At 55.2% G+C, this 24,947-nt stretch overlaps 1 protein-coding gene across 3 annotated transcripts; it reads right to left on the bottom strand.

Moving 5' to 3' along the window:
- Positions 1–332: 332 nt before the first annotated feature.
- On the bottom strand, positions 333–24,947 carry KCNN1 (potassium calcium-activated channel subfamily N member 1). 3 transcript variants are annotated; one of them, XR_004349244.1, is made up of 11 exons: positions 24,761–24,947; positions 19,877–20,359; positions 19,089–19,184; positions 16,415–16,833; positions 15,923–15,931; positions 13,336–13,477; positions 8,959–9,069; positions 8,289–8,391; positions 3,988–3,996; positions 3,678–3,747; positions 333–938 (listed from the first exon to the last, which is right to left on the bottom strand). XR_004349244.1 is itself a non-coding variant. In XM_032627235.1 (10 exons), the coding sequence occupies exons 2-10, from the start codon at positions 20,276–20,278 to the stop codon at positions 684–686; spliced, it is 1,632 nt and encodes a 543-aa protein (XP_032483126.1). In that variant the 5' UTR covers positions 20,279–20,359; positions 24,761–24,827; the 3' UTR covers positions 388–683. The 3 variants fall into 3 exon arrangements, 2 of the variants coding, with proteins under 2 accessions (XP_032483126.1, XP_032483127.1); XM_032627235.1 differs by lacking the exon at positions 3,988–3,996 and having other exon boundaries at positions 388–938; positions 8,264–8,391; positions 24,761–24,827; XM_032627236.1 differs by lacking the exons at positions 3,988–3,996; positions 15,923–15,931 and having other exon boundaries at positions 388–938; positions 8,264–8,391; positions 24,761–24,827.

The following is a 24,947-nucleotide window of genomic DNA, read 5'->3' on the forward strand; positions in this document are numbered from 1 at the left end:
TCCCCCACTGGACCATGACCCACAGCTCTGCTGGCCCCTAGTGGGTGCTCCAGCAAAACCAGCTGGAAGGAAGTCCTGACTTTCTGCTGCCTCCTGTAGGCCAGGGCTGGGCCATGCTCTCTGCAGGGTCCCTCAGTCGGTGTCAGGTGGGACCAGCGCAGATGTCCTCAGGGAGGTGTCTCTGAGCTCAGGCCCGGGAGACAACCTGCCTAGGATGGGGATGGGGATGGGCTCACCTTGACCCCACATCTGGTCTGGAACCCCAGGGCCGGGTATCTACTCCCCACGTTGTGATTATGAGTGTCCCCCAGCCACGCACAACAGGCAGCAAGTGGGTGGGTCCTGCTTTATTTGGAACTGGCAAGGACCCCTCTCCTGGCTGCTCCGCACCCACCGGGAGCCTGGGGAGAGCCGGGGGTTGGGGGTGGCAGAGGACCAGAGGAAGCTCCAGGCTCTCCCAGCTCCAATCAGGGAGGAAGCCAGTGGTGGCCCACCCCTGCCCTCGCCTGCCGTATGGCCCTGCCCTCTGCCCGGACAGTCTGGCGGGCCCCAGTCCAATCAGCCCAACTCGGTTTCAGCTCCTTGAACTCCAAGAGGCGCCACTGTACAGGGCTTCTTGGCTGGCGTGGAGGTGGCGGCCACACGATGGCCAAGATTGAGGAGTCTGGTGGCAGGCAGAGCCGTCACCCACAGTCTGAAGGGGCCGTGGGTGGCCGCCGGTGTGGGGGACTCCGAGCCACCTGGTCCAGTGGGCCGGAGCCAGGCCGGGGAGGCAGGGGTGGTGGAGGCGGGCGTATGGCTTGGGCGATGAGGCCCGGCAAGGCCTGCAGGGAGACACCCAATGCATCCAGGCGGCTTTCAAGGGCAGCCAGGCGGGCCTCAAGCTCCTCGTGCTGGGCGTGCAGCTCGGACATGAGGTTGTACATGACATTCTGGGTCTGTCAGAGACAGGGAGGGTGGGAGAGAGGAGAGGCCAGGTGAGAGAGAGGGAGGGGTGGTTGCAGAGAGATGGCAGACCAGCCCCGGTTGGGTGGCGGCCCAAGTGAGGAGCAACTGTGAGCACACCCCCAAACCAGCCAAAGGCATCTTGCTGGGCCCCAGGGAGCGGTGGGAGAATAGGCGAGGGGAGCGGAGACACAGGTCTTGAGTGCCAGGCTCGGAGCCAGCAGACCAGGGGAAGGTCAAGGGAGGTCTTGGGGCCCAGCGGATGTGACCAGAGTTGCCATGAGGGGATGAACTAGCTGCATGGCCCGTAAAGCCAGAGGGTGGTCTTGGGTGATTCTGGACTGGTGTTGCTCCAGGCTGGGGACACGGTCGAGGGGGAGGAGGCTCGGTTGTGAGCTATCCCCTGCTTCCCACATTCGACTGGGGAGGGGATAGAAGTCTGGCGGGGGAGAGGTGACCACCCCAAGAATCTGACCCTATCACAGACCGGGCAACACGACAGCCACAACAATTATATTACAGCAGGTGGTGGGGCATCCCTGCCACCTCGACTGCTCCCCACAACCCAGCAAGCAGGGGCTGGTTCTGCCACAGTCCAGATGGGCCCGGGAGTGTCAGTGGGTAGGCGGGACACGCAGAACAGCCCTAGTTGCAAATGCCGCTCTAACCACCAGGTGGCGCTAGATCACCGTTCCGAGTCTCAGCCCAGCTCCGCGCAGTCTAGACCCCCAGACGGACCGCAGCTCACCGCCCGTCCTGGGCCTCAGATGCGAGGGCTGAAGTGTCTGTGCCACACCCTACCCCACCCCAACCTCTCGATCTGTGGCAGGGAGGCATGTCATCCACCCCACAGCTCCTTCTTTCCGCACTGTACTTGCAGCCTCTCCCTTCCGGTCCGAAAGCCTTTACCTGAGCCCTGCCTTCCACCCTTTCCTGTTACTGGTAGGCCAACCCCATCCAAGGATGAACAAATGCCTCTGCCCGCTTCCCCCCACCCCACCCCCGCAGGGCTGCAGACCCTCACCCCAGCCCGCCTCAAGGGGTCACACAGTCCCCCGGGGCCAGAGAGTAACATCTGGAGGCATCCAGCCCTTGGATGGTTCTTTTTTGGCTCTCTCTGAGGTTTAAACTTTTATTAGAATATACATTTTGTTTTTGTTGGAGAGATACAAATTAAATCAGCAACCTTGGAAAGCATTAAAATTTAATATTGGAAAACATTTTAACCTCGTTAAATTAAAAAAAATTAGAAACCCTATAATCCAATCCAGTGAAAGGCTTATTTCGAAGCCTTCATTAAATGTATTTTGAGAGGAGTATACTGCTGTAATTATAAGGTTTAAATAACTTTTATAAATTCACATTTTAATCATCTGTACTAATGAAGGAAGTGTGATATGGATAATCCAAACTATAATATCTAGTACCTGAATTTTTCAAAGGCATTCGATATGTATTTGGAGCTGTAATCTCATATGACATCAAATTAGTTGGCCAAGGATTTCTACATGCTCTTAGGATTATGTTCTTTCTACTACCGATTGAATTATTTCTTCAGGCTTCTAGAATATGTTTTTTCCTCTGTAATGTTCCCTTTCAAATTAAGTTTATGTGGGTTAGTATTAAATTATTATTATTTTTTTAATTTTTTGGCCACTCTGTGCAGCATGAGGGATCTCAGTTCCCCAACCAGGGACTGAACCCCTGCCCCCTGCAGTGGAAGCGCAGAGTCCTAACCACTGTACCTCCAGGGAAGTCCCCCGTTAGTATTTAATTAAATTGCATTGGAGCCAATTTGCAAAGTTCACACATGAACTATTTATGAAAGGGCAAAAGGGAGTTCAGAAGAGTGTGACAAATATTCTGAGAGCTTGCCCAACTGAAGTTGAGTCAGTTGACATATCTTCTAATGGATGAATAAAAAGCGGGAAACTGGATGGGACCTGACATTAGAACCAACAAATAGATCCATTTATAACACACACCGATCTTACAGAGCTCTTGCAATCAACTTTAATTTCCTGAAAGATGTTTAATTGCTATACAAATAAGCTTTCTCCTGATGCTATAATCTGAATTTATAACCCTAGCAAAAGAAATTTGTTTTTCTCTTAGATATTAGAGCTTGTATATAGATGACATTTCTAAATACGAAAGTACCGCTTCACCAATTTAGCCCACTAATTACATATTCTTATTAAAACTTTTTATTAGCTATTAATTAAAAATGTAAAATAGCTGCCAAAAAAAAAAAAAAAAAAAAAGGCTGACAAAAATTGGGACTTCCCTGGTGGTCCAGTGGGTAAGACTCCACACTTCCACTGCAGGGGACGTGTGTTCGAACCCTGGTCAGGGAACTAAGATCCCACGTGCCGCATGGTGTGGCCAAGAAATTAAAAAAAATAAAACGGCTGATAAAACAGCTGCCAATGTTAAAAAGTAAAGATTTTACACACAGATGTAGATTTCTGGCATCACTCTAACAACTGGAGCCTCTGGTCACAGTGGACCCCTGCAGACAGGGCTCTTATTCCCTGGTGGCTGGTCCCTGCCTGCCCTGCATCACTTGCCTGGGTCACCTGTCTATACCATGGGCACCAGCCCTGTCCCTCCCTCCCTGGCAGGAGCTGGGCCTTGTCCTTTACTGAACATCCCTCATCCTCCTCTGAGGGAGGGCCTGACCAACTCCTTCTGGACCAGGGGGCTGCCCCACCTCACCCTGCCCTGCTCACCTTGGCCAGGTCTGCGAGCGTGTTGGTCTGGTCATTCAGCTTCCCTTGCTCAATCTTCACACTCCGGAGCCTGTGGGACAGGTCGGAAGGTGGGGTTGTGCAGAGGCTGCAGTGCGGTCAGGGTTCCTCCATGCACCCACCCCACCCAGAGTCACCTTGTGGGATATGCAGTGGGGGGTGAGGGGCAAGTTGGAGGTTAGCCCCCTTGCAGCCCGTTCCCTCCTGGCATGCAGGGGGCAGCAGGGCCTGGAGGGCGGTTCAGCTACCACCCACAGTGCCCACATGCACTAGCCCCCAGGAAGAGACTTACTTCTGAGCTCTGGCAGGACCCGGCGGAGCAGGGAGAAACCACAAGGCAATTTTAATCTCAGCACACCTGGGCAGCCCATGGCCAACCCTCCCACGTGCGCCACCCCAGGGCCAGGCTGGGGGCCCTGGACGGCGGAGGGGCTGCTGCCCTTGCTCTGGGGAGAGGTCCAGCCTCTGAGGGGGTGGTACCAGCCCTCAGGGATGCATCCTCCCTCTGCCCCCTCCCTCCAGCAGTGCCTCACAGCAAATGCAGCTGCCTCCAGCCCTGCAGCCCCACTGTGTGCCTGCCTGTGCCAAGCTCCTGGCCCTGGAGGTGACATTTAGTCCAGAAAACTATGCCCATACCATTTCCCAAAGGGGAAGTCAAGGCTCAGAGGGGCAAAGCCAGTGCCCACTGGCATCCTAGCAGGATTTGCACCTGAGTCTGCCACTCAGCCTCTGAGACCTTGGCCCCCTGGACAAGCTGCCTATGGGGCTGGTGGAGGCGGGGGTTGTCCTCACCCCTTCTCTCCACCCCTTCTGTAGCTAAACCAGCCCAGGGAGACCTTTCCAGGTAGGACTCTCCTTTCCTCCTCACTAGTCCAAACTCAACCCTTGCACACCCACATGTGATAGATGCTCGGAGAGGCCCCTTGGGGCCCACCCATGCTGGGTGTTGCCAGGACCCCTGAGAGGACCCAGCCCTCGGTCTGGAGAAGTGGAGGTGGATACAGACACCCCTAGCCCTGGAAGTTGGCGGAGACTTGCTAAGGAGCCACTGACATGCCTGCCCTGGGCAAGTCATTCTTGGCATCTCTGGAACCTTCCTGTTACAGGTTGAATGGTGTCCCCCCAGAAGATATATTGAAGTCCTAACCCCCAGAACCTCAGAACGTGACCTTCTTTGGAAATAGGGTCTTTCCAAATTTAACTAGGTTAAGATAACTGGTGTCCTTATAAAAAGGGGGAAATTTGGACAGACACATACAGAGGGAGGACAATGTGAAGATACAGGGAGAACATCATATGAAGATGGGGGACTGGAGCAATGCTTCTATAAGCCAAGGAGCATCTGAGGCTACCAAAAGCTAGGAGAGAGGCCTGGAACAGATCTTCCCCTAATGCCTTCAGAGGGAGAACGGCCCTGCCGACACCTTGATTTTGGACTTCTGGCCTCCAGAGCAGTGAGATCATAAATTCTGTTTTAAACCACCCAGTCTGTGGTACTTTTGTTAAAGTAGCCCTAGGAAATGTGTACGCTTCCCAAACCTATGCTGTGTTCCTCAATTTGTCCTCTCCAAGACCACTGTTTCCTTTTCACTGGCTGCTTATACTGCATTCCCATCATGGGGACTCTCCAGCTCAAGAAGATGCCGTGGCTCCCTCATACCTGCAGGTGGTACCTCTGGTCTCCCTGGCACTGTGCTCATTCCCACCTCCCCGCCTTTGCCCAAACTGTGCACACTCCCTGGTATGCCTGCCCACCTCTCGGTTTCCTACCCAAATCCCATCCACCCTTCAGGCCCTAGTTCAAACTTGCTTGATTTCATCAGCTGTCCTCATAAGGCCACTGTTTTTTTGGAGGTGTTCAGGGGGACCTAAGGGTGAGTGAGGTAGTCCTTCCCCAGAACAAAGGGACACAGGTCACTCACAGAGCAGGTGCCTTCTCCACAGACCTAACTCTCCTCAATTCCTACCCTCCAACTTCTCCCAAAGAACCTTCTGGGACATCCCTTGGGGCAAGGTCTAGAGCAGAACCATGTCTGTGTCCCCCATGCCTGGCACACCAGCTGGTGCAGGAAATGTTTGTGGAATGACCAAACGAACATATCGAGGGTGGTAATAACAACAACAACAACAGTTCCCATTTTCAGAAAATACTGTGTGACAGGCAGGTGCAGACAAATCACCTGGTCACCCCAACTGTTTGATCCACACTCCATTCCTGGAGAAGAGGCATGTCACCATTGTCTCCACTTTACAGATAAGAAAACGAAGCTTGGACTACTGTAGTCACTTGCTTAGGCCCCACAGTTAGGTGGCAGAGACTAGATTGGGACCCAGTGGTCAGTAAACAACTGTTGAAGGGTCAACAAGGAGGGCCTTGGGGTCTTATGAGGAAATAGGACTAACACCTGGGCACAGTGAAGTCAAGCAGGTGGGGCACCAACTCCTCTCCCTGCTTCATAGGTGATAGGTGAAGCAGAGGTTGGGGGTACCATGTGTTACTGACTGCTTGCTCTATGCCAGGAACTATGCCAGGCATTTCTGCACATCACTCCATTTAGACCTCCCCACAGTCCCATGAAATAGGGACTGTTATCATGAGAAATTAATCCAATCATAACAGTAAACACAATAAATGTAAATGGACTAAACTCTCTAGCTAAAAGACAAGGATGCTAGGGGCTCAAGGAGACTTTTAGAGTGATGAATCTGCTCATTATCTTGACTGTGGGGCTAGTTTCATGGATGTATACATATGTTAACACTGATCAAACTGTACACTCTAAATAGCTGCAGTTGACTGTATGTCGATTATACCTTAATAAAGCTGTTCTTTTAAAAGAGGCAAAATTATTAAATAGGATGAAAGTCAAGCTGACTGAGCTTCCTCTCCCATGGCCTGATCTCGCTATGGTCACACTCCATTACCTCTTGTGCCCCAGGAGCTGACCGTCCCAGCCACACCCTGGGGTCTCCCCACAATAAGCTTCCTGGCTCTACCGCTCACACCAGGGTTCTCTGTGCTGCCTCTCATCTCTGTTCCCTATGGGTGACTTGGTTGCCTTCCTGTTGTACTAGTTCAGACCCTAACATTGTTTGCCTCGCTTTCTGGTTCATCAGCCCCTGAGTCTGGCCTGAGAGTTCTTGGGGCAGGGATCCATCTGATTTTCCTAGGGAAGCCCAATTGTGAATGAGGTTTTCCAGGATGTAAGAGCTGGGAATGCACGGGCCCATTCTGAAAAGTGCTTAAAAACACATTTTTTTTCTATTTTAAATCAGCTACTGTATAAACTGTAATTTATATGTGAGTGCCCAATCCCACAAGATTTGGAACTGTTTAAATTCTAGACTGTGTACTGTCCCATACATCCTATATGTAGCTACTGAGCATTGAAATGTGGCTGGTCTGAATAAAAACAGGCTGTAAGTGTAAAATACATACCGGACTGCAAAGATTTAGTATAAAAAACTTTCTAAAATATCTAATTAATGATTTTTATATTAATCACATATTAAAATGATAACATTTTGGATATATTAGATTGAATAAATATATTAAAATTAATTTCAACTTAAATTATGTATGTGGTTCACATATTTCTCGTGGACAGTGATTGGCATACTATGGTCTATAGGCCAAATCTGGACAGCTGTTTGCTTTGGAAAATAAAGCTTTATCAGAGCATAATTACACCCATTCATCCTTGCTGTCTTCCTGCTACAACAGCAGAGTTGAGTAGCTGTGACAGAGACATTTTGGCCCACAAAGACTGAAATAATTAACATCTGGCCCTTTACAGAAAAAGTCTGCCAACTCTGGCTGCACATCGGACGCACCTGAGGAACTTAAACTTGAGCTCAGGCTGTATCCCAGACTCTACTGTAACTGGTGTTGGGTATGGCCTGTGGGATTTTATTTTATTTTTTTAAAATTTTCAGCCACGCTGTGAGGCTTCTGAGATCTTAGTTCCCCAACCAGGAATCAAACCAGCACCCTCAGCAGTGAAAGCGTGGAGTCCTAACCACTGGACCACCAGGGAATTCCCAGCCTGTGGGATTTTAAAAAGCACCCCCACGTGACTCCAATGAGCAGCCAAGATGAGAACCACTTGATTAAATAATTCTCAGGAAAAAGGGACAACAGAGAAAATTAAGTAATCTCTAATTATCCCACATGATCACATGAATCAGGCCACAGATTTAATTCTGAGCTTCCTGGAAGCCAAAGCAAAAAGGGGAAATTGCTTCAGTGTCCAAGGGGAGAGTCGTTTTGGCTATTCCAGAGAATAAAATATGCTACCTGCCACTATGTTGGGGGGTTTGCATGATTTATCAGAGGTGACTGTTCTGGACAAGTGCTGGGTCCATCACCTGCCTCCCTCCAACCAACCCACTATCCCACCCAGCACAGAAGCTGCAGGCCCCAACCAACTGACCACCTGGCATGGGAACGGCCATGATGTGGCCATGACGAGCTGTCTGGCCTAGTCTGCAGCCTCCTCCCCGGGGGCCAGGGCTGCCTCCGTGCCAGGTGGACACAGAAATGCAAGTGGGAAAGGTGTTGGACTTACTGATGGATGGCTTGGAGGAACTTACGCTGGTGTTTCCGAACCCGGGCGTGGTCTGGCTTTTTCACCAGCCTGGTGTGTTTGTAGATGAGCCACGTCTCCCTGAGAACGTTAGCAGCGGCGTTTTTTACCTGAGGCCAGAGAAAGAACAGTTCCTTAGAGTAGCACGAAACTATGGAAGGCTCTGGAAACCTCCAGAAACTCCTGGAAATGCCCCTCTGGGGTCCTGGGACTGTAGGTCAGGACCATGTTTACACATCCACATCTGTGCTGTGTGTGTGCACGCGTGTGTCTGCCTAACACACACCACTCACCATGGGCCAGACCCTTTCTACACAACTTGCAAATGTTAACTCAGTGGATCTACACACGCCAGTATCTCTCTCATTTTATGTCAGGAAACAGAGGCACAGAGAAGCTGACCTGCTGAGTTCATCCGGCTTATAAATTGCATCTGGTTGCCTCACCACGAATCCCTGACTCTTGCTGAGGGGCCCGTGACTGGGCTGTGACTGGGCACAGAAGTGGACACCTGTGCACAGCTTAAGGGTGTTCACATGGTGGTACAGCCCAGGGCAGTCCGGGCACACACAGGCAGCGCGGCATGACCCGTGGGCACGTGTGCAGAAGTAAGGTGAGGAGGGTCTGCCCTTGAGGACCAGAAGGCGAAGTGGCTGTGATGGGGCTGGCGTCCTTACCCGCTTGGTGAGCTGAGTGTCCATCATGAAGTTATGCACGTGTTTCTCTGCCTTGGTGAGCTCCAGCTTCCGGGCCACCACGGCCACCACGAGCGCCGTGCAGCCAGCCCCCTGCGTGAAGGCGAGGGGGCATGTCAGGGTCCACCTCGCATGGGTTCCAAGTAGGATACCCTCCTTCCTCCAGGAAGCCCTCCTGGTTCCTCCCCCTCACATCTGCCCTCCAAACCTGCAGGGTTGGCAAATCCCATTTTCTGAGTTCACTGACTCCCAACCCCACTAGCTTAATATCCATCAAACGTCCAGGGAGCCTGTGCCATAAATTAGTTCATTTGACCCCCAACAACCGCGGGAGGTAGGACCGCTCTTATCCCCATTGGGCAGAGGGGGAAAGTGAGGCTCGGAGATAAGAAAAAGCACAAGAAACAGGCAGGATCTGCATGTACATTTGGGGCTGAGGCCCACGGAGGTGGGAGGATTTGGAAGCATTTCCATCCAGGCTTTGGGGTCTGGATGATGGGGACAGAGACCCGGCTGACATGTTGCTGACCAGTAATGGGGGCGGATTCTGCTGGTAGGGTCAGAAGGGTGGCGAGAAAGAAGGGTCAGGCCAGCTGCCTGCGGTGGGGCATCTGCAGGAGGAAAGAGGCAAAGTATTGGTCCCAGGATGCGGGGAAGTAAAGGGAGAGGACATCTCCCCCGTCATGGGCTCCCTGCTCTAGCAACCACCCTCCCCAGTATATTCTGAATGGCAGCCAGTCCCCCGGCTAGGGAAAGAGGCCAGAGAGGACTTGCTTGTCCACTTGGGGGCCACTTGAGAGACAGAAGGGCGGGAGTGAGGACCCGAGGGGGAGGGCAAGGCTGAGAGGTAGGGGTGGGAGGCAGTGAAAAGTGATGCAGAAGGAGGGCGGGAAGGGGGAACTTCTGCCACTGAGAATCAGGAGACGGGGAGCCCAGGACATCCAGGTGTCATCAGCCCCAGGAGTGGTGTGGAGCAGGTGGCAGGGGCCGATGAGGGGGGCCAGAAGGTGGCTCCCCACCTGCGCTGGAGGCTGTCTTTGGCACCGCATCTACCTGCTGCTTCCTCCTGCAGCTACTGCATACAGGATGGAAGGAAGGAAGAGACCTGGGCTTAGCCTCTGAGGGCCAGGGGAGTGGCTAGTTTTTCTTCCGGATGGAAGGAAACATTTATGGGGAAGGGTGGGCACAAAGTCGCCCCCTGAGGAGACCCCATCATGCGTTCCTGGCCAGGACGAAGGTCTTGGTAAGACTCAGGAGTCTGTGTTCAAGAAAAGCCCTGTCAACTGGGGCAAAGAAACATACTGGAAACCTCCATGTGGAATGCTATGCCCCCAGGTAAAGGATCAGCCAATGACTCCGCACAACAGCATGGATGCCACGTCCGGCAAAAGACACTGAGTTCAGAGGAGGCCATGCTGGGATGCCTTGAAGTTCAAGAATGAGCAAATGTGTGCTTTATAAGCTATTGGAAGGGGTTGAGTCCGTGGGGCAGAGACTGGAAGGGGACACACTTGGGCAAGGGTAGAAGAGGAGAGGTCTAACAGAAGAATTTGAAGGTGGCTTAAAAGACCAATGTGTGGGGAATTCCCTGGTGGTCCAGTGGTTACCTCTGCGCTGTCACTGCCGAGGGCCCGGGTTCGACCCTTGGTCAGGGAACTAAGATGCCACAAGCCATGCGGTGTGGCCAAAAAGAGAGAGAGAGAGAGAGAGAGAGAAAGACCAATGTGTGGCTTCGTGTGATACCTGGGTGTGTGGTGACAGAGAAAAGCAAAAAACATCCCTGGGTGTAAACATTCCTGCACGTGCTGGGGGCGAGGGCCTGGAATGAGCCACAGGGTAAACACGGAACTAATTTGCTGGAAGGAGCCTCATCCCAGAGAAGAGAACATGGCTTTTCTGTTTCGCTGCGGGTTTTCTGGGTTTAAAGCCATCATCTTATCTGAGAGCTCTTTTTTTTTCGTTTGTAAAGTTCATTTGCCGGGGATGGGGGTAGGGGAGTGGATTGTGGCCGATCTTTAGTTTTTTTCCCTTCCAATCTCACAAAATAACGTAAGCAAACAGGCATAATGCCTTTTAACTGAGAGAGTGTCTAGGTCAGCTTGTCTAGGAGAAGCAAGGCCCCGGTGGGGGCCAGAGGAGGACGTGGACCCCCAGCTTGTGTCCAAAGAGGAGGGGACAAGAGGTGAAGAGGGGAGAGAGCCACGGGCCTCGGGAGATGGTGACAACAGGGTCAGTCTACATTCAGTGAAGGGGGCTGGGAGGAGCCAATGGAAAGACAGCGCTTCCCTCTGCAGGAGGAAAGGAAACCATGGTGGGGATGGCCTAGTACTTTTCTTTCTTTATTTTTGCGGTACGTAGGCCTCTCACTGTTGCAGCCTCTCCCGTTGCGGAGCACAGGCTCCGGACGCGCAGGCTCAGCGGCCATGGCTCGCGGGCCCAGCCGCTCCGCGGCATGTGGGATCCTCCCAGACCGGGGCACGAACCTATGTCCCCTGCATGGGCAGGCGGACTCTCAACCACTGCGCCACCAGGGAAGCCCAGCATAGTACTTTTGCAAGGACAAAAGCATCTCTCTATGAAGAAAAGGAAGTGGCCTGGGACGGACGCTGGGGGGAATCGGGTTGGTTGACCTCCTTTGGCTTGTGGGTGTTCATTGATTTTTTTTCACAAATTGAAACCGAGCAGGGGCTCCTGGGCAACAGAAGCCTTTGGAACAGTTGCTAATCAGAGAAGGGAGGGGAAGGGATGCAGAGACAAGGGAGGAGCAGCCAAGAAACCATAGTGCAGCCTTGGGGCAGGTCCTGGCTCCACCTTAAAGGATGCATGTAAGAGTATCTTTGAGATCTTCTGCAGAACTAAGGCCCCCAGCAAATGGAAGATGAACTATTTGATGAACCAGTCTTCATTCCAGAGAGAAGGTCATAAGTTTGATAACCTCAAGAACCACAGAAGCTCATCAGATCACCTGAGGCCAGATTAAAGGAATGCAGGCCCTGCACACGCTCTGAACCTTAGCAGCTCCGTCCATGAACCATCATATAAAACTCCTCACCATAAAGACGCAGACCTACTGGAGAACGGGCTTGAGGGTATGGGGAGGGCGAGGGGTGAGTTTTGACAGGGCGAGAGAGAGTCATGGACATATACACACTAACAAACGTAGTAAGGTAGATAGCTGGGGGGAAGCAGCCGCAAGGCACAGGGATATTAGCTCGGTGCTTTGTGACAGCCTGGAAGGGTGGGATGGGGAGAGTGGGAGGGAGGGAGACGCAAGAGGGAAGACATATGGGAACATATGTATATGTATAGCTGATTCACTTTGTTATAAAGCAGAAACTAACACACCATTGTAAAGCAATTATACCCCAATAAAGATGTTAAAAAAAAAAAAAAAAAAAACTCCTCACCAAATCCTCCCAGGTTGGGACACACAGTTTTGAGGGGCATGAGCCTGCTGTGTCCCCCTTTGCCTGGCAAAGCAATACAGCTCCTTTTTCCTACTTCACCCCAAACTCTGACTCCAAGATTTGATTCAGCACCAGTGCCCAGAGGCTGAGTTTTCGGCATCAAAATGAACATGCTAACTGGGGGCTGGGGAGAGGGGTTCCCTACTGCACGTCGAACAGTTCATAATTCAAAACATGGAAAAGCACTTGTGGAGATGCAAGAAACCTGGAGAGAAAGAAGGTTCCAGAAGGAGAGGATGGGCAGGGAACCTAATGATCAAATCAGGGTAAAGGGAAGGCACCAGACGCCAAAGTTTGCCCATACAAACAGGCGGACTTGAGAAGTCTTTAGGGAAGAAGCGGTGCTGCCTGGGCCCACAGGAGTCACAAGAGATAAACCTTACACCCAGGGGCTCAGTGGGGTGCTCAGGACACCCCGGTAGTCAGGGAATGATGGAGAATTGGGCTGTGATGGCAGGGCTCAGAGGGTATTGACTGGGTATCCGAGGCATTCATGACTCTAGGCATTTCCTATAAATGAACGGACTCAGTCCTTGCAACAAGCAGAGGGAGTGGCGGAAACCGAGGCACAGAAGCATCAAGCCTGTTGCCCTGGATCCAAGGACTGTGAATTAAGCGGGCTGCAGAGCATAAAGGGGCAAAAATGACTCTTGGTTCAGAGTGGACCACAGCATCTGGACTGGAGAATACAGTGGAAGCTACATATCTAGGGCTGGAAGAACCCAAGAGGAGATGTCCCCGGGAAGCCTGAGGGTGTCTTCTGTGTCACATCAGAGGGAAGGAGCAGGGTGGCGGAGGGGTGGGCTGACACAGGGAGGATCTCTGAACAGGTCCACCTTGAGACGGCGTGGGCTCCCCATCAGTGGGGATGTGCAAGGGCCCTCGCCCTTACCATGATGCCAGTGAGCAGGCACACGCCCTTCCCGCAGTAAGTGTGGGGCACCATGTCGCCGTAGCCGATGGAGAGGAAGGTGATGGAGATGAGCCACATGGCCCCCAGGAAGTTGCTGGTCACTTCCTGCTTGTCGTGATACCTGGGGGTTGGGGGGAGCCAGGGAGGGCCCAGTCAATCCACACTGGTCCCTCTGCTTTCATCACACCCCCAGGAAGGCAGGGCCCTGGGTCTACCTGGCTGCATGGGGGCCTTGACTGCAGGGAGCTGATCACTCTGGAGGCTCAAAGTGTCCAGGGCACCACAATAGGGCAGGGTGGGGGGATGGTTAGTGCCAGGGGCAGCCCTGTGGTCCTCCTGAGGGTACCACAGGGCAGAGGGCAACCACTCCTTCCCAGCATCCCTTCCAACCTTCTTTCACCTGACCCCCAAGCTGCTGGTTATTGGGCAGAGAGGGGTCCACATGTGGGTGACGTACATGAGCGTGCGCACATGAGGGGGCATGCACATGTGTTCACGCATGTGCACACAATCCCCCTCCCAAAGACAGACACACAGAGGCGAACACGGGTGGCCACGGGCACCAGAAGCGGCAGGAAGTAGAGGCGAGGATTCAGGTCAGACACTAGGAAGAACTTCCCCAGCCAGCAAGGTCCCAAGGAGGGAGGAGGACCCTACGGGGAGACAGGACCACACCCTGGGGCTTGGGAGTATTAGGAAAGTCAGTCTGCGGAGGGCAGTTGCCCCAACCTCGGGCCTGGGGTTCTCCTGGCAGTCAGGAGGGAAGGGTCAGCTTGCATGGCACTGGGGAGAGGCCCGGGACTCAACTTTTGTTATTCAGGGGAACAGACCCCAAGGCTTTGCAAGGACATGGTTTTGTCCCAATCCCAGGCTGTGTGGCCTGGGACCCTGGCCACACAGGCTATGAACTGGTTCTACCTATGGTTAGCCCAGGCTAGGGGACTAAGGGATTGGTTCTCTGGGTCTGGGGATGGCTCAAGGTTCTGCTCCAGCTCAGCCCCCTACCTGCAAAGCCCCTCCAGCTCTGGGAGGTCAGGAAGCCCTTTCCAGCTGACCCCCTCCTTCCTAGGCCACAGGGGCAGGGCAGGGGGAGCTGGCGGGTAGAGCTGTTCCAGGCAGATGGGGCTGGGGTCAGGGGCTCAAGATAAGGAGATGGAAGCCCAAAAGGTGGGAAGGAGGGTTGGAGGCCTTCCCAGCAGGTCTGGGCTTTGAGAGTCCCTGCCCCACTGGAGGGTCGGGTGCCATTCCAGGCCCCTTCAGCCTGGACTTCCAGGCTGCTTGCTGGACAAGGGGGACCAGGGACTGAACCCCATCTTTCACTGAGGTATGTGAGCCCCAAGCTGCACCAGCTTCCACCTCTCAGGAGACCAGGGCTCCACGCCCAGGAGGCAGGAGGAGTGGGGAACCCATCAGCCATCGGGGGAGGCTCCAGGCCCAGCTGGAGCTATGGTGGGTGCTACAGGACCACCCAGGACCAGGGAGTGGGGGTCATGCAGGAGGTGGGGTGGGACAGAGCCACAGGGGTGGAGCGAGGCAGGCGAGAGGGCGTCAAGCGGTGTCAGAGGGCTCAGAATTTAGGATTGGCTGCCCCCCCGGGCCCTGCCCTATTCCCCACCCGTACCAGGCACCCCTGCAGTGACCCAGCCTGGACCCCAGGAATGCCTGATGCAAGGCACCCTCTCCCACTCCCCAGATCTCAGTCCTGAGGTCTGTGGGAACTGGCACGGGGGCACATTAGGGGTCCAAGGAGCCCCTGTGTGATCCTCAGACAGTAAACTTTGATGACAGAAAGAGCTAGGCCCTCACCCCCATCAGCCCGACATCAGGCTGAGGCAGGGGTCATGGAGGGGGCGCCTGAAGGGGTGAGGACTGGGGATCTGGGGGCAGGTCCAGCCCAGGAACCTCCCAGGAAGCCCAGTCCCAGCCCCAGCTAGGCACAAGGCAGGAGAGACCCCTTCCCAGACAAGGCACCCCCATGCCCTGAGAGGTCCAGTGGGGCCCCTCCTTCTCCTGGAACCACTGGGGGTTTCTGGAGACAATCAGGAACTAGGCCCTCAGGGATGTCCCTTTGCCCCTCAGAGCCTCAGTGTCCTCATATATAAGTCGGGTAGATGGCCCTGCACCTTCCAAGGCTGTTCAGAACAGACCCCTTACGGGGCTCTTAAAAGCTTAGATGGGTTTCTCGTTCACCCCAGACCCACTTAACTCTCCGAAGGAGCTGTCTGAACCCCTGGGGCCAGCTGCCCCGACAAGGCACCAGAGCTAAGTAAGCTCTTCTCCCCTCTTCTCCCCACCACTGCCCCGCCTTGGTGACAAAGACCCGAGGGATGCCATGTGCACATAGCCCAAGAGTGGCTTGCCTCCCGCTATCCTGGGCTTGACCCCAGACCCACCTGCCTGGCGGCACTGGGACAGTCTCTCCGCAGGGCCCTGTGGGCTCGGGGCAGGTCCCAGCCACTCGCCTCACCTCCCCACTCCCTCCCCTGGTGGCAGCTGATCTTAAATTCCTGGCGGGCAGGGCAGCTGGCAGCTCTGCACACATAGCTCGGCTGAGGGTAGGACTCACATGTTTTCCCTACAGTCCGGTGGGGCGGGCAGAGGGGAGAAGGAGAGCAGGTTAAATTGTGGGGGGGATAGGTGGATGGGGGGAGGTCCCTGTTCCTGCTGCCTCCGCCACCCTGGGCCAGAGGTTGGGCCAGTGGAGGGGCCCCTGGGGGAGGGGGAGGAGGAAGAGGAATGGGGTCCTAGAGGGGTGCGGGGTAGGGGCTGGAGGGGAGTGGGGACACAGGGCTGGAGTCCCAGGGATGAGGGAGCTGCACTTGAGGGACTGACACTGAGGCCAGGAACTGGGTATGGCGGGGGGGTCGGTCACCAGGGTCAGAATCATGGGGATGGAGTGACGGCTGCGGGGAGGCCTTGGATGTCTGAAGTCGTGGGTAGGCATGGGGTTCACCAGGGTCAGAAGTCATGGGGACAGAGTGATGGCTGGGAGAGCCCTGGGGTCACTAAAGTCGTGGGTGGGCATGAGGGTCAGTGGGATCAGGGGTCAGGGGCGCACCTCTCACAGACCCGCACGGTCCAGGCGGCGATGATCCAGGAGGAGATGCTGAAGACGAGGAGCACGGTGCCCGGGCAGATGGTCATGAGTGTCTTCATGACGAAGCGCGTGTTGAAGGTGATCTTGTTGAGGGCGCCGATGCTGCGGCTGGAGGCGTCCGTGAAGATCCTGCTGTGCAGCAACATGACACGGCCCAGCAGGTAGAGACGCAGGAACATGGGCACAGACAGCAGCACGTCCACGTCGGCCTCGGCTGCTGCCGGCGCGTACGTGAAGGCTAGCCGCGCTGTCCACGTGAAGCGGTAGTGGCCGGGCACCGGGTGGATGGCGCACACGGCCAGCTCCAGGGAGATGAGGAAGACGCGCTCGCAGGTCATGGCGATGCGCCAGTCGTCTGCCCCGTTGTCCACCATGAACAGCTGCGGAGGTCAGGCGGGCGGGATGAGGTGGGCCTCGGACACGAGGCCCGGCCCCGGAGCAAGATCCCAGCCGAAAACCCCGTCCGCTTTTACAAGAAACACGGCCTCAAAAGCAAAACTCCCTAGTTCTCAGGGTCGGCCACAATTCAAGCTAAATGTGGCACAGATGTTTCCCCAAAAGTCAAACACAGAGTTACCAATGACCCAGCCATCTCATATAGGCGAGAGAGATGAAAATGGTCGTTCAAACACGTCCTTGTGTGCACGCAATCATAGCAGCACTATTCACAGGCACCCAAAGTGGAAACAACCCAAGTGTCCATCAATGGATGAATGGATAAACAAAATGTGGTCCTTCCACACAATGCAACATTACTCAGCCATAAAGAGGAATGAAGCATTGACACATGCTACAATGTGGATGAACCTTGAAAACATTAAGCTGAGTGAAAGAAGGCAGTCACAAAAGGCCACCACTCGGGAACAACGAGGCAATGTTGCCACCACAGTGGGCCTCGAAGGTGGGGCATTGAGCCAAGGAAGACCATACTCCAGCCTTCAAATCTAACGGAATTTGCCTGGCTAGGTCTGAGAGAAGTGTAGGACCTGCCACCCCTTTCTTCTTTCATATTTCTCCCTTCTGGAACGGGAATGTCTATCCTATGCTTATTCCACCATTGTATTTTGGAAGCACACAACTTGTCTAGTCACAGTTGGAGGAAAATTTTGTCTCAGGAAGAACAGTACCTCGAATCTCACCCATGTCTGATTTAGATGATATTTAAATGAGCCTCTGGACTTAGAGTTGACGCTGGAATGAGTTAAGACTTTGGGGGCTGTTGGGATGGGATGAGTGCATTTTGCATGGGAGAAGGACAAAGATTTGCAAGGTGGGCCAGAGGGTGGAGTGTTATGGACTGAACTTTGTCCCCTCAAAATTCATCCGTTGAAGCCCTAGCCCCCAGTATGACTGTATTTGGAAACAGGGCCTTTAAAGACATGATTAAGATTAAATGAGGTCATAGGAGTGGGGTCCCAATCCTACAGGACTGGTGTCATTTTATAAGAAGAGGAAGAGATACCAGGGATGTGTGAGCACAGAGCAAAGGCCGTGTGAGGACACAATGAGAAGGTGGCCGTCTGCAAGCCAAGGAGAGAGCCTCAGGAGAAACCAACCCTGCCAGCACCTGATCTTGGACTTCCAGCCTCCAGAACTGTGAGAGAATACATTTCTGTTGTTTAAGCCACTCAGTGGCGGTGCTACAAACACACAGTGCTTCATTCTTTTTTCATTTGGCTGAATAGTATTCCATTGTACGGATGGACCACATTCTGTTTATCCATACATCAGTCAGTGGACATTTGGGTTGTTTCCACTTTTTGGCGATTGTGAATAACGCTGCTATGAACATATGTGTACAAGTTTTTGTGTGGATGTAGGTTGTTGTGTCTCTTGGGTGTGTAACTAGGAGGGGAATTGCTGGGTCATAGGGTAACTCCATGTTTGTCTGTTTAAGGAACTGCCAGACTGTTGTCCACAGCTGTATCTTCAGAACTGCTTCCTTTAGTTCAGGGGTCACTGTCCCCCTCCCCCCAACCCCCAGCCAGATCAGGGACCCCTCCTGTGTGCCAGACCCTGGGTGCCCCCCGACAGGTCTACATACAGTGCAATGCAGGTAGGATTTTCTTACACCCATCTCCTGCCATACTGTGGCTCCTTGAGGTCAGGGGTCAAAGGCCAGACTCAAGAGCCACATCTGACACCTTTTGGTGTCCCCAGGCCTTGGTGCCAGCCTGCTGTGGTAACGCCTGCCTGACAAGCCCTGAACTGGGCTCTCCAGGAGCCTGACCAGGTTTTGATCAACCCCCTGAAACAGGAGAATAAACTCTCTGGCACAAGATAAATCTTTCAAAAACAGGGTCCGATGGACTAGGAAAAGGAGCCTGGTGCTACAAACACTGGACCCCCATGGCTGCAAAACCTCAGAAGACCCAGGGCTGTGAAAACAACCCACGTGCAGCAGAACCCCAGCCCACCTCCTGCTCCCCCACTGTTGGTGTTCTTTACCAAAGAATCAATGAAAATTAAAATGAAGATATGCATTCCAAGGAAATTTAGTGATCTAAACAGTGTGTCTCCACAGAAGTCTTTTTTTTTTACTATAAAGAGGCTACTGATACTTTTATGTCTTAGAGGGCTGGGGTCCCAGGTGGCTGGGGGAAGGGGAGCTGCCCCAACCCCACTGGGCACTGACCTGGATCTCCCGGGCGTGGTAGAGGACGACCAGGCCCAGCAGGATGACGGTGGAGAGGCTGATGAGACATTTGAGTGCAAATGAGTACAGGGACTCCTGGACAAAGAGAGAGGGCGGGACAGACACTGTCAGGGCAGGCAGCCCTCCTGACCCCCCACCTGGTCGCTTCACTCAGAAAGTGAAAGTGAAGCTCCGGTCCTTACTCCTCAGGCCTGGGCTGAGAGCAAGGTGGGCCCAGCACTTCGGCTTATAAGGCCTGGCTTCACATGGGTACAGCACTCTACAGTTTACAAAAACTGACCTCTTGCAGACGTAGCGCTTCCCAGTTTACAGGCTGACATGGCTCTCACCTCCCTCTGTCCTCACATCCACTTGGGGACCCATGCATGTAACCTGGTCCTGACCGCTCTTGAAAAAGGGAAAGCTCTTTCCCTGCTCCTCGTGCAGCCCTTCTCTGGGGCTCCCCCATCCCCCCACCCCCCCCCAGCTTGACCTTGGGAGGCAGCCCCATCCCCACCTTCAGCCAAGGTGCAGCCCCTTGTTGCAGGGCAGAGGGAAGGGGCTGGAGGCTTCTGGGCCCACCTGCAGCCTTCCTGCTGCCCCCACGGGGTGGACACAACAGGAGGCCCAGAGGCCCCCACCTTCCCACCTCCAGGGACCCCTCAGCATCCCCCACCCCCCTCTCCTAGGGCTGATGTGGCCCCCCACCCCGTGCCCAAGGGGTCTCAGGGAGCCCAGTGGGACCAGCAGGGCCTCCCTGGGGTGCCAGGGGGAAGGGCCACACCTACCTTGCTGTAGACCCCCCAGGACAGCTCCGTCTCCGTCACCATGACAACAATGCCGAACATGCCAAAGATGAGAGCGTAGTCACTGAGACGCTTCCGCTTCTCAAAGAGCGCCCGCCGGTGGCCCAGACGGTGGCCAACGCTGGGGGGCTTTCCTGAGCCCCTCTGCCTACCCGCCTCATCCTCCTCATCATCTTCCTCTTCTTCCTGGTCCTGGGGCTGCCCCCGGGGGCTGCCGGGCGAGGGCTGGGCCGGCTCACTCTTGGCTACCACCACCTGGATGCCTGGGCCATTTGGAGGCTGAGGCGGGTGGCCGGCCTCGGGGTCTGGAGGGTCTCGGCCCAGGGCACCCAGCCCGCCACCCAGTGGCCGTCCCCCGAAGCCATTGTGTCTGTGGCTGTTCATGACTATGTGGGTGCTGGGGTTGGGCTTGCTGCCGGCCGCCCGGGGCCCGGCATGGCTCAGCAACTGGGCTCCCGCGCTGACCTGCAGGGCATGAGGGACACGGTCGTGTCAGGGCCTCAGCAACGGACCAGAGGGCTACGGACCCCACCCCAGCACATTCTGAGGCTGGAGAGGCCAGGAACCGACTGCGGCTGACACGTGGATTGGCCACTCCAGAAACCTGCCTATGTCCCTCGTCTGCTCCAAACCTCCCCATGGCTCTCCAGTGCCATTGTATAAAAACTCAACTTCTCACTGTGTCCAGGAGGCCTCTGTGGTCTGGCTCCCACCCACTTTATCCTTCTCACTTTCCCCAGAGTCACTCCCTTCCAGCCACAGTGGCCTACCCATTACCCGGCAAGCTTGGTCCTGCCTCAGGGCCTTTGCACCTGCTGTGCCCTCTGCCTGGAACACCCTCCTACCAGACCTTTGCCCACTGACTTTTCTGTGTCTCCGGGTACCTAGAACAATGCCTAGCACACAGATGGCATTCAATAAATACTTCTGAATGCCTCAAGGTGGAATCTGCTGGCTGGTTTGCCTGGGAGGACTAGAGGCCGTGTAAATGAGCAGCTGGGAGGTGGTTCCAATCCAGGCTTGTCTCCTTCTGACCTTCAGGCTCTTGGACAAGTTAATCTCACTCTACTCCAGTTCCTCCCGTAGAGCCGTCCAAAGGCCTGAACACACTTACATAGTCACGGGATACGGTCAGGGGGAAACTGGGGACCACGGCCATGGCTATGAGACCCTCAGCTCCCTCCTGTTTAGATGGAGGGAGGTCTGTGATCTCCAAACACATTCCAGGACCAAAACAGCAATCCAGGATTTAACTCTAAGATCCCAGAATTGATGCTACAGGGTCTTGGGAGACGTGCTTGGCCCGGTCCTGTGACCTCGGGCCAGACTCAGTTTCCCCACCAAGGAAACTGGCTACCAAGGAGGAGACTGTCTGATCTGCCCCCTGCTCCTGCACAGGGCAGTGTCCCCTGGCGTCACATGTAAGAGCAAGGACCTTGAAGACGATGACACGCACATGATGAGGCCGCCTGGAGTCCAATCTCCTGGGTCCCAACTTGCCAGATCCTCCCCTGCCACCCCCACCCCCAGCCCACTCTCTCACTCCCCACCCCTGCAGGCACCCCCTGCTGCCACCACAGCCTGCGTTTACTGAACACCTACTACACGCCAGGCTCTGTCCTTTGCACAGATTTTTCTCCTTAATCCTCACAACACCCCCAAGAAGAGGGTTCTGGGATTTGGCCAGTTGTACAGATGAGGAAACTGAGGTACCATGTGGTGAAGGGACCATCTTCTTACAAGGCAGATTCTGAACCAGGCTGCCTTGTGGGATTCTCCCAAGAAGCCACGCAGTGGTGAGCTGTGGGCCAAGTGTTGTCCCCTTGGAAAAGGCCAAGCTGGCATGTGCTGGGGGCCCAGGAAAGGGGGCTGCGTGCACAGAGAGGACACCTCCCTGGCCCTGAAGCCATGTTCCTGGGGGTGACAGGCTCAGAAAGTGTCACATCAGGACCTGCCAAGATGAGCCATGTTGCCAGGCGGGACAGGGGTGACCTTGGCCAGGGCACTACCGCATGCATTGCAGAACCACCTGTGCCTGTGTCCGTGCCCCGCCCCAGGCAGTATCTGTCCCACTCACTACATGTCTCCAGACGAGGGTGCCAGCACACAGTAGGAACACAAGAAACATGAGTCTTAGAATGTGTCCCACTTCCATCCATGTCACCTGTGACTTGACGCGTCACAGTTTATAAGAGCTGGCCCCATGTGGTCCCAGGACATCACAGATTATATGGGCTGATCTCCTGCAGGGCCAGCACTTCACAGTTTATAAGGCTGACCTTGGCCCTGATCTCTCTCTTCGTTCTCACAAGCACTCAGGTGCCGCTCTCCTCTGGGCTAGAGCCCCTGCTTACCACCTGAAGGGCTGTCAGCTGCTAGGCAGGGCTAAGAGCTTGCCACCAGGACACACACAGCGGCCCCAGACCCTGCCCTCGCCCAAGACACAAGGAAACCTCAGGCACCCCTCCCATCTTCCCTCCTGAAGGTGCAGAAGGCTCCTGCCCAGGGCTTGGGGAGCAAAGGCAGGAGAGGTGGTGGCCTGGCAGTCAGGACCGGAAGCGGGTGGGAGCGGTGCAAACGACCTTCCAAAATGCACCGATGAAGATGCAATTTGGGGATGTGACTCAGCCGCCCAACACACAGGCCAAATTCGGCCGTGTTTCCGCCATGCTCCTCCTTGCCTGGCAGCCGTGTCCTAACGTGTCCTGGGCAGGGAGGGGGTGGGGTAGGGCATGTGAACAGGCGGCAGGTGCCTTCTGGGAGGGCCTTCTTAGTGCCCATGTTGTTAGTGCGGACCTATTGCTTATTGCGGGCCAAGACCTTGATGAGAATTACCACGTTTAATCCCTATTGCCACTCAGCAAGGCAGGTGGCATTCTTACTCCCATTCTACAGAGGGGAGACAAGGCTCAGAGAGGTTCAGCACTTTGCCCAAGGTCACACAGCCAGGAAAGGCAGGGACTAAGTTAGTGCAGTCTGGGGGCAGTGGATGGCAGGATCTGCCTGGGTCCCTCTTGATGAGCGGCTGTTTGGAAAGGGAGCCAGCCTGGCCCTGTCCTTGAGGGGCCACAGAGCTCAGAACACAGGCATGGTGACTGTTCCACCCCTCCCACGACCTCATAGGAAATGGAAGGACAGAGTGGCCTGCCTGCGATCCCACAGGAGAAGGGGGCAGCCCGTTTCTAAAGACTGGGTGGGACCCTAGGGCCCTGGGGACAAGAGACCCCACCCCTCCCCAGATTCACCTTCCCCTCCCTCAATGCAATCTGGGCCTAAAGCTAGGGTCCCCGGGACCCTCAGAGATTTCCCAAAGAACCAGAAATCCCTGTGAAACCCCAGCCAAGGTTTGGATGTCCATGAAAGGGTGTGTTTTTCTGGGTGAAGGCCCTGGGTTCTCCAAGGAGTTCCTCTAAAAAGCAACAAACATCCTATGGGCTGCATTTGGTTTTGAGGGTTCCTGGAATTCCCCAAATTGTCTAACATGTCTGGGGCACAAGACCTCTGTTCCTTGAATGCTGGGGTGAGGGGATGAGCAAAACCCCGCCTTCGTGTCCCATCCCACGAGATGCTGTGGGAAACCTGTAGGCCGAGCAGGGCCGGGGGGACCCAGGAGGGCTCTTGAGGAGTGGGCGAAGGTGTGCAGAGAGCAGGGAGCAAGGAGGCCGACTCCTCTGAACTGTCCCACCCAACAGGAAGAGAAAGAAAATGGCCAGACCCGAAAGGCCCTCGAGTGAACTCTTTTACAAATGATGGGTTGATTGCAGAGGGACCTTTGGGTGTCCCGGCCAGGACGAAGTCACTGCCACTTCCTCATCTACCTCTTTAGTAAAGGGGCGTCTCGGTGCCATCCCAGCAGGGTCAGTGGCCACAATGGAGTGAGATCTCATGTGGAAAATGCTTAGCATTCAGCCATGGGTACGCCTGTTGTGGTGACACTACCGAACACTGTGATCTGTCCTTCAGAGCTGGACCAGGAGAACGTGACCCCTGCCCATCAGTCTCCAAGGCAGAGCCTCCTTGGGGCAAATGCCCACCCCATTGCTCCCAGGAATCATGGCCAGAGCAGCACATGGTAGAACCTTCCAGGATATGTGGGTGAATTGTGGGCTGTGTGTCCCTGCGGAGGGTGGGGTAGGACCCCAGGACACACCTCCACCAGCACTCTTGGGGCCATAGCTCTGCAGGGTGGACAGGATCTGTTCGCCCTTCCAACCCCATGGGCTGCCCGACAGTGGGTGCAGCAAGTCGTTGGCTGACTGCCCCATCCCTTAGGCATTCCCCCCATCACCACCCGTCAGGAACCTGCCAGCAGCCAACAGGGTGCAATTAGCCTGCCCTAGCCTGCTGTCCCCAGTGCCCTCCACTCTGATGCATCTCCATTAGCATCTCTGGCTCACCCCCAGCCTTCAGCACTCACATTTGTGGCCCCACCCTCCAGGACAGCCCAAGCAGTGCACTGTGCTGGGTACCCAACCTCTGTCCAGGGAGAGCTGGGGGACCCGGCTTTCCGACCCCTGCCGTGCTGCCCCTAATGGCTGGATACAGGGGCCAGTGGTCAGGGTCTCCTTCCTCCCATTACCATCTCAGTCCTGGGTCACTGCCTCCACCCCGAGAGCTCCCCCACCGTATCTATGGAGTTTAGAGACTCACTGCTCTGCCCCCGCCAAAGTGAACCCAGTACCCTCCCGCTCCAGGATGGGGGTCCGTGAATCTTTACTCACTCGGGCAGTGCACATACACACATTCCCCCCGTCGCCGTATCCCCTGGGTTGCGGACCCCACGGAAACCCTCCTAGTCCCTGCCCAAAACCGCATCTCACTCCGGGACATGCCGCCCTGGGTGCCCCTGCCCATCCCACTCAGTACCTGCGGGACTCGTCTTGGGCAGGCGGACGAGGCTGGAGGGGAGAGGGTCCCGCGCGGCCGCGGACCCCCAGGCAGGGGCCGGGGACGGGGTCGCGGGCGGGGCGGGCAGCAGCGGGCGGGCGCGAGGCCCCGGGGCGGTGGGGCCGGGGGCGGTGGCAGCGTGCGCATCCCCCGCCGCCCTGCCCAC

Source organism: Phocoena sinus, chromosome 3 (assembly GCF_008692025.1).
Source record: "Phocoena sinus isolate mPhoSin1 chromosome 3, mPhoSin1.pri, whole genome shotgun sequence".
NCBI lineage: Eukaryota > Metazoa > Chordata > Mammalia > Artiodactyla > Phocoenidae > Phocoena > Phocoena sinus.

Excerpts from the sequence above, each read along its gene's own strand:
- KCNN1 (XM_032627235.1), bottom strand. The coding sequence starts at position 20,278 with ATGAACAGCCACAGACACAATGGCTTCGGGGGACGGCCACTGGGTGGC. Across the intron at positions 19,185-19,876 it reads CCTGGGGGGTCTACAGCAAG|GAGTCCCTGTACTCATTTGC; the intron begins GTAGGTGTGGCC and ends CTCTTTGTCCAG. Across the intron at positions 9,070-13,335 it reads GCCTGCTCACTGGCATCATG|GGGGCTGGCTGCACGGCGCT; the intron begins GTAAGGGCGAGG and ends GCCTTCACGCAG.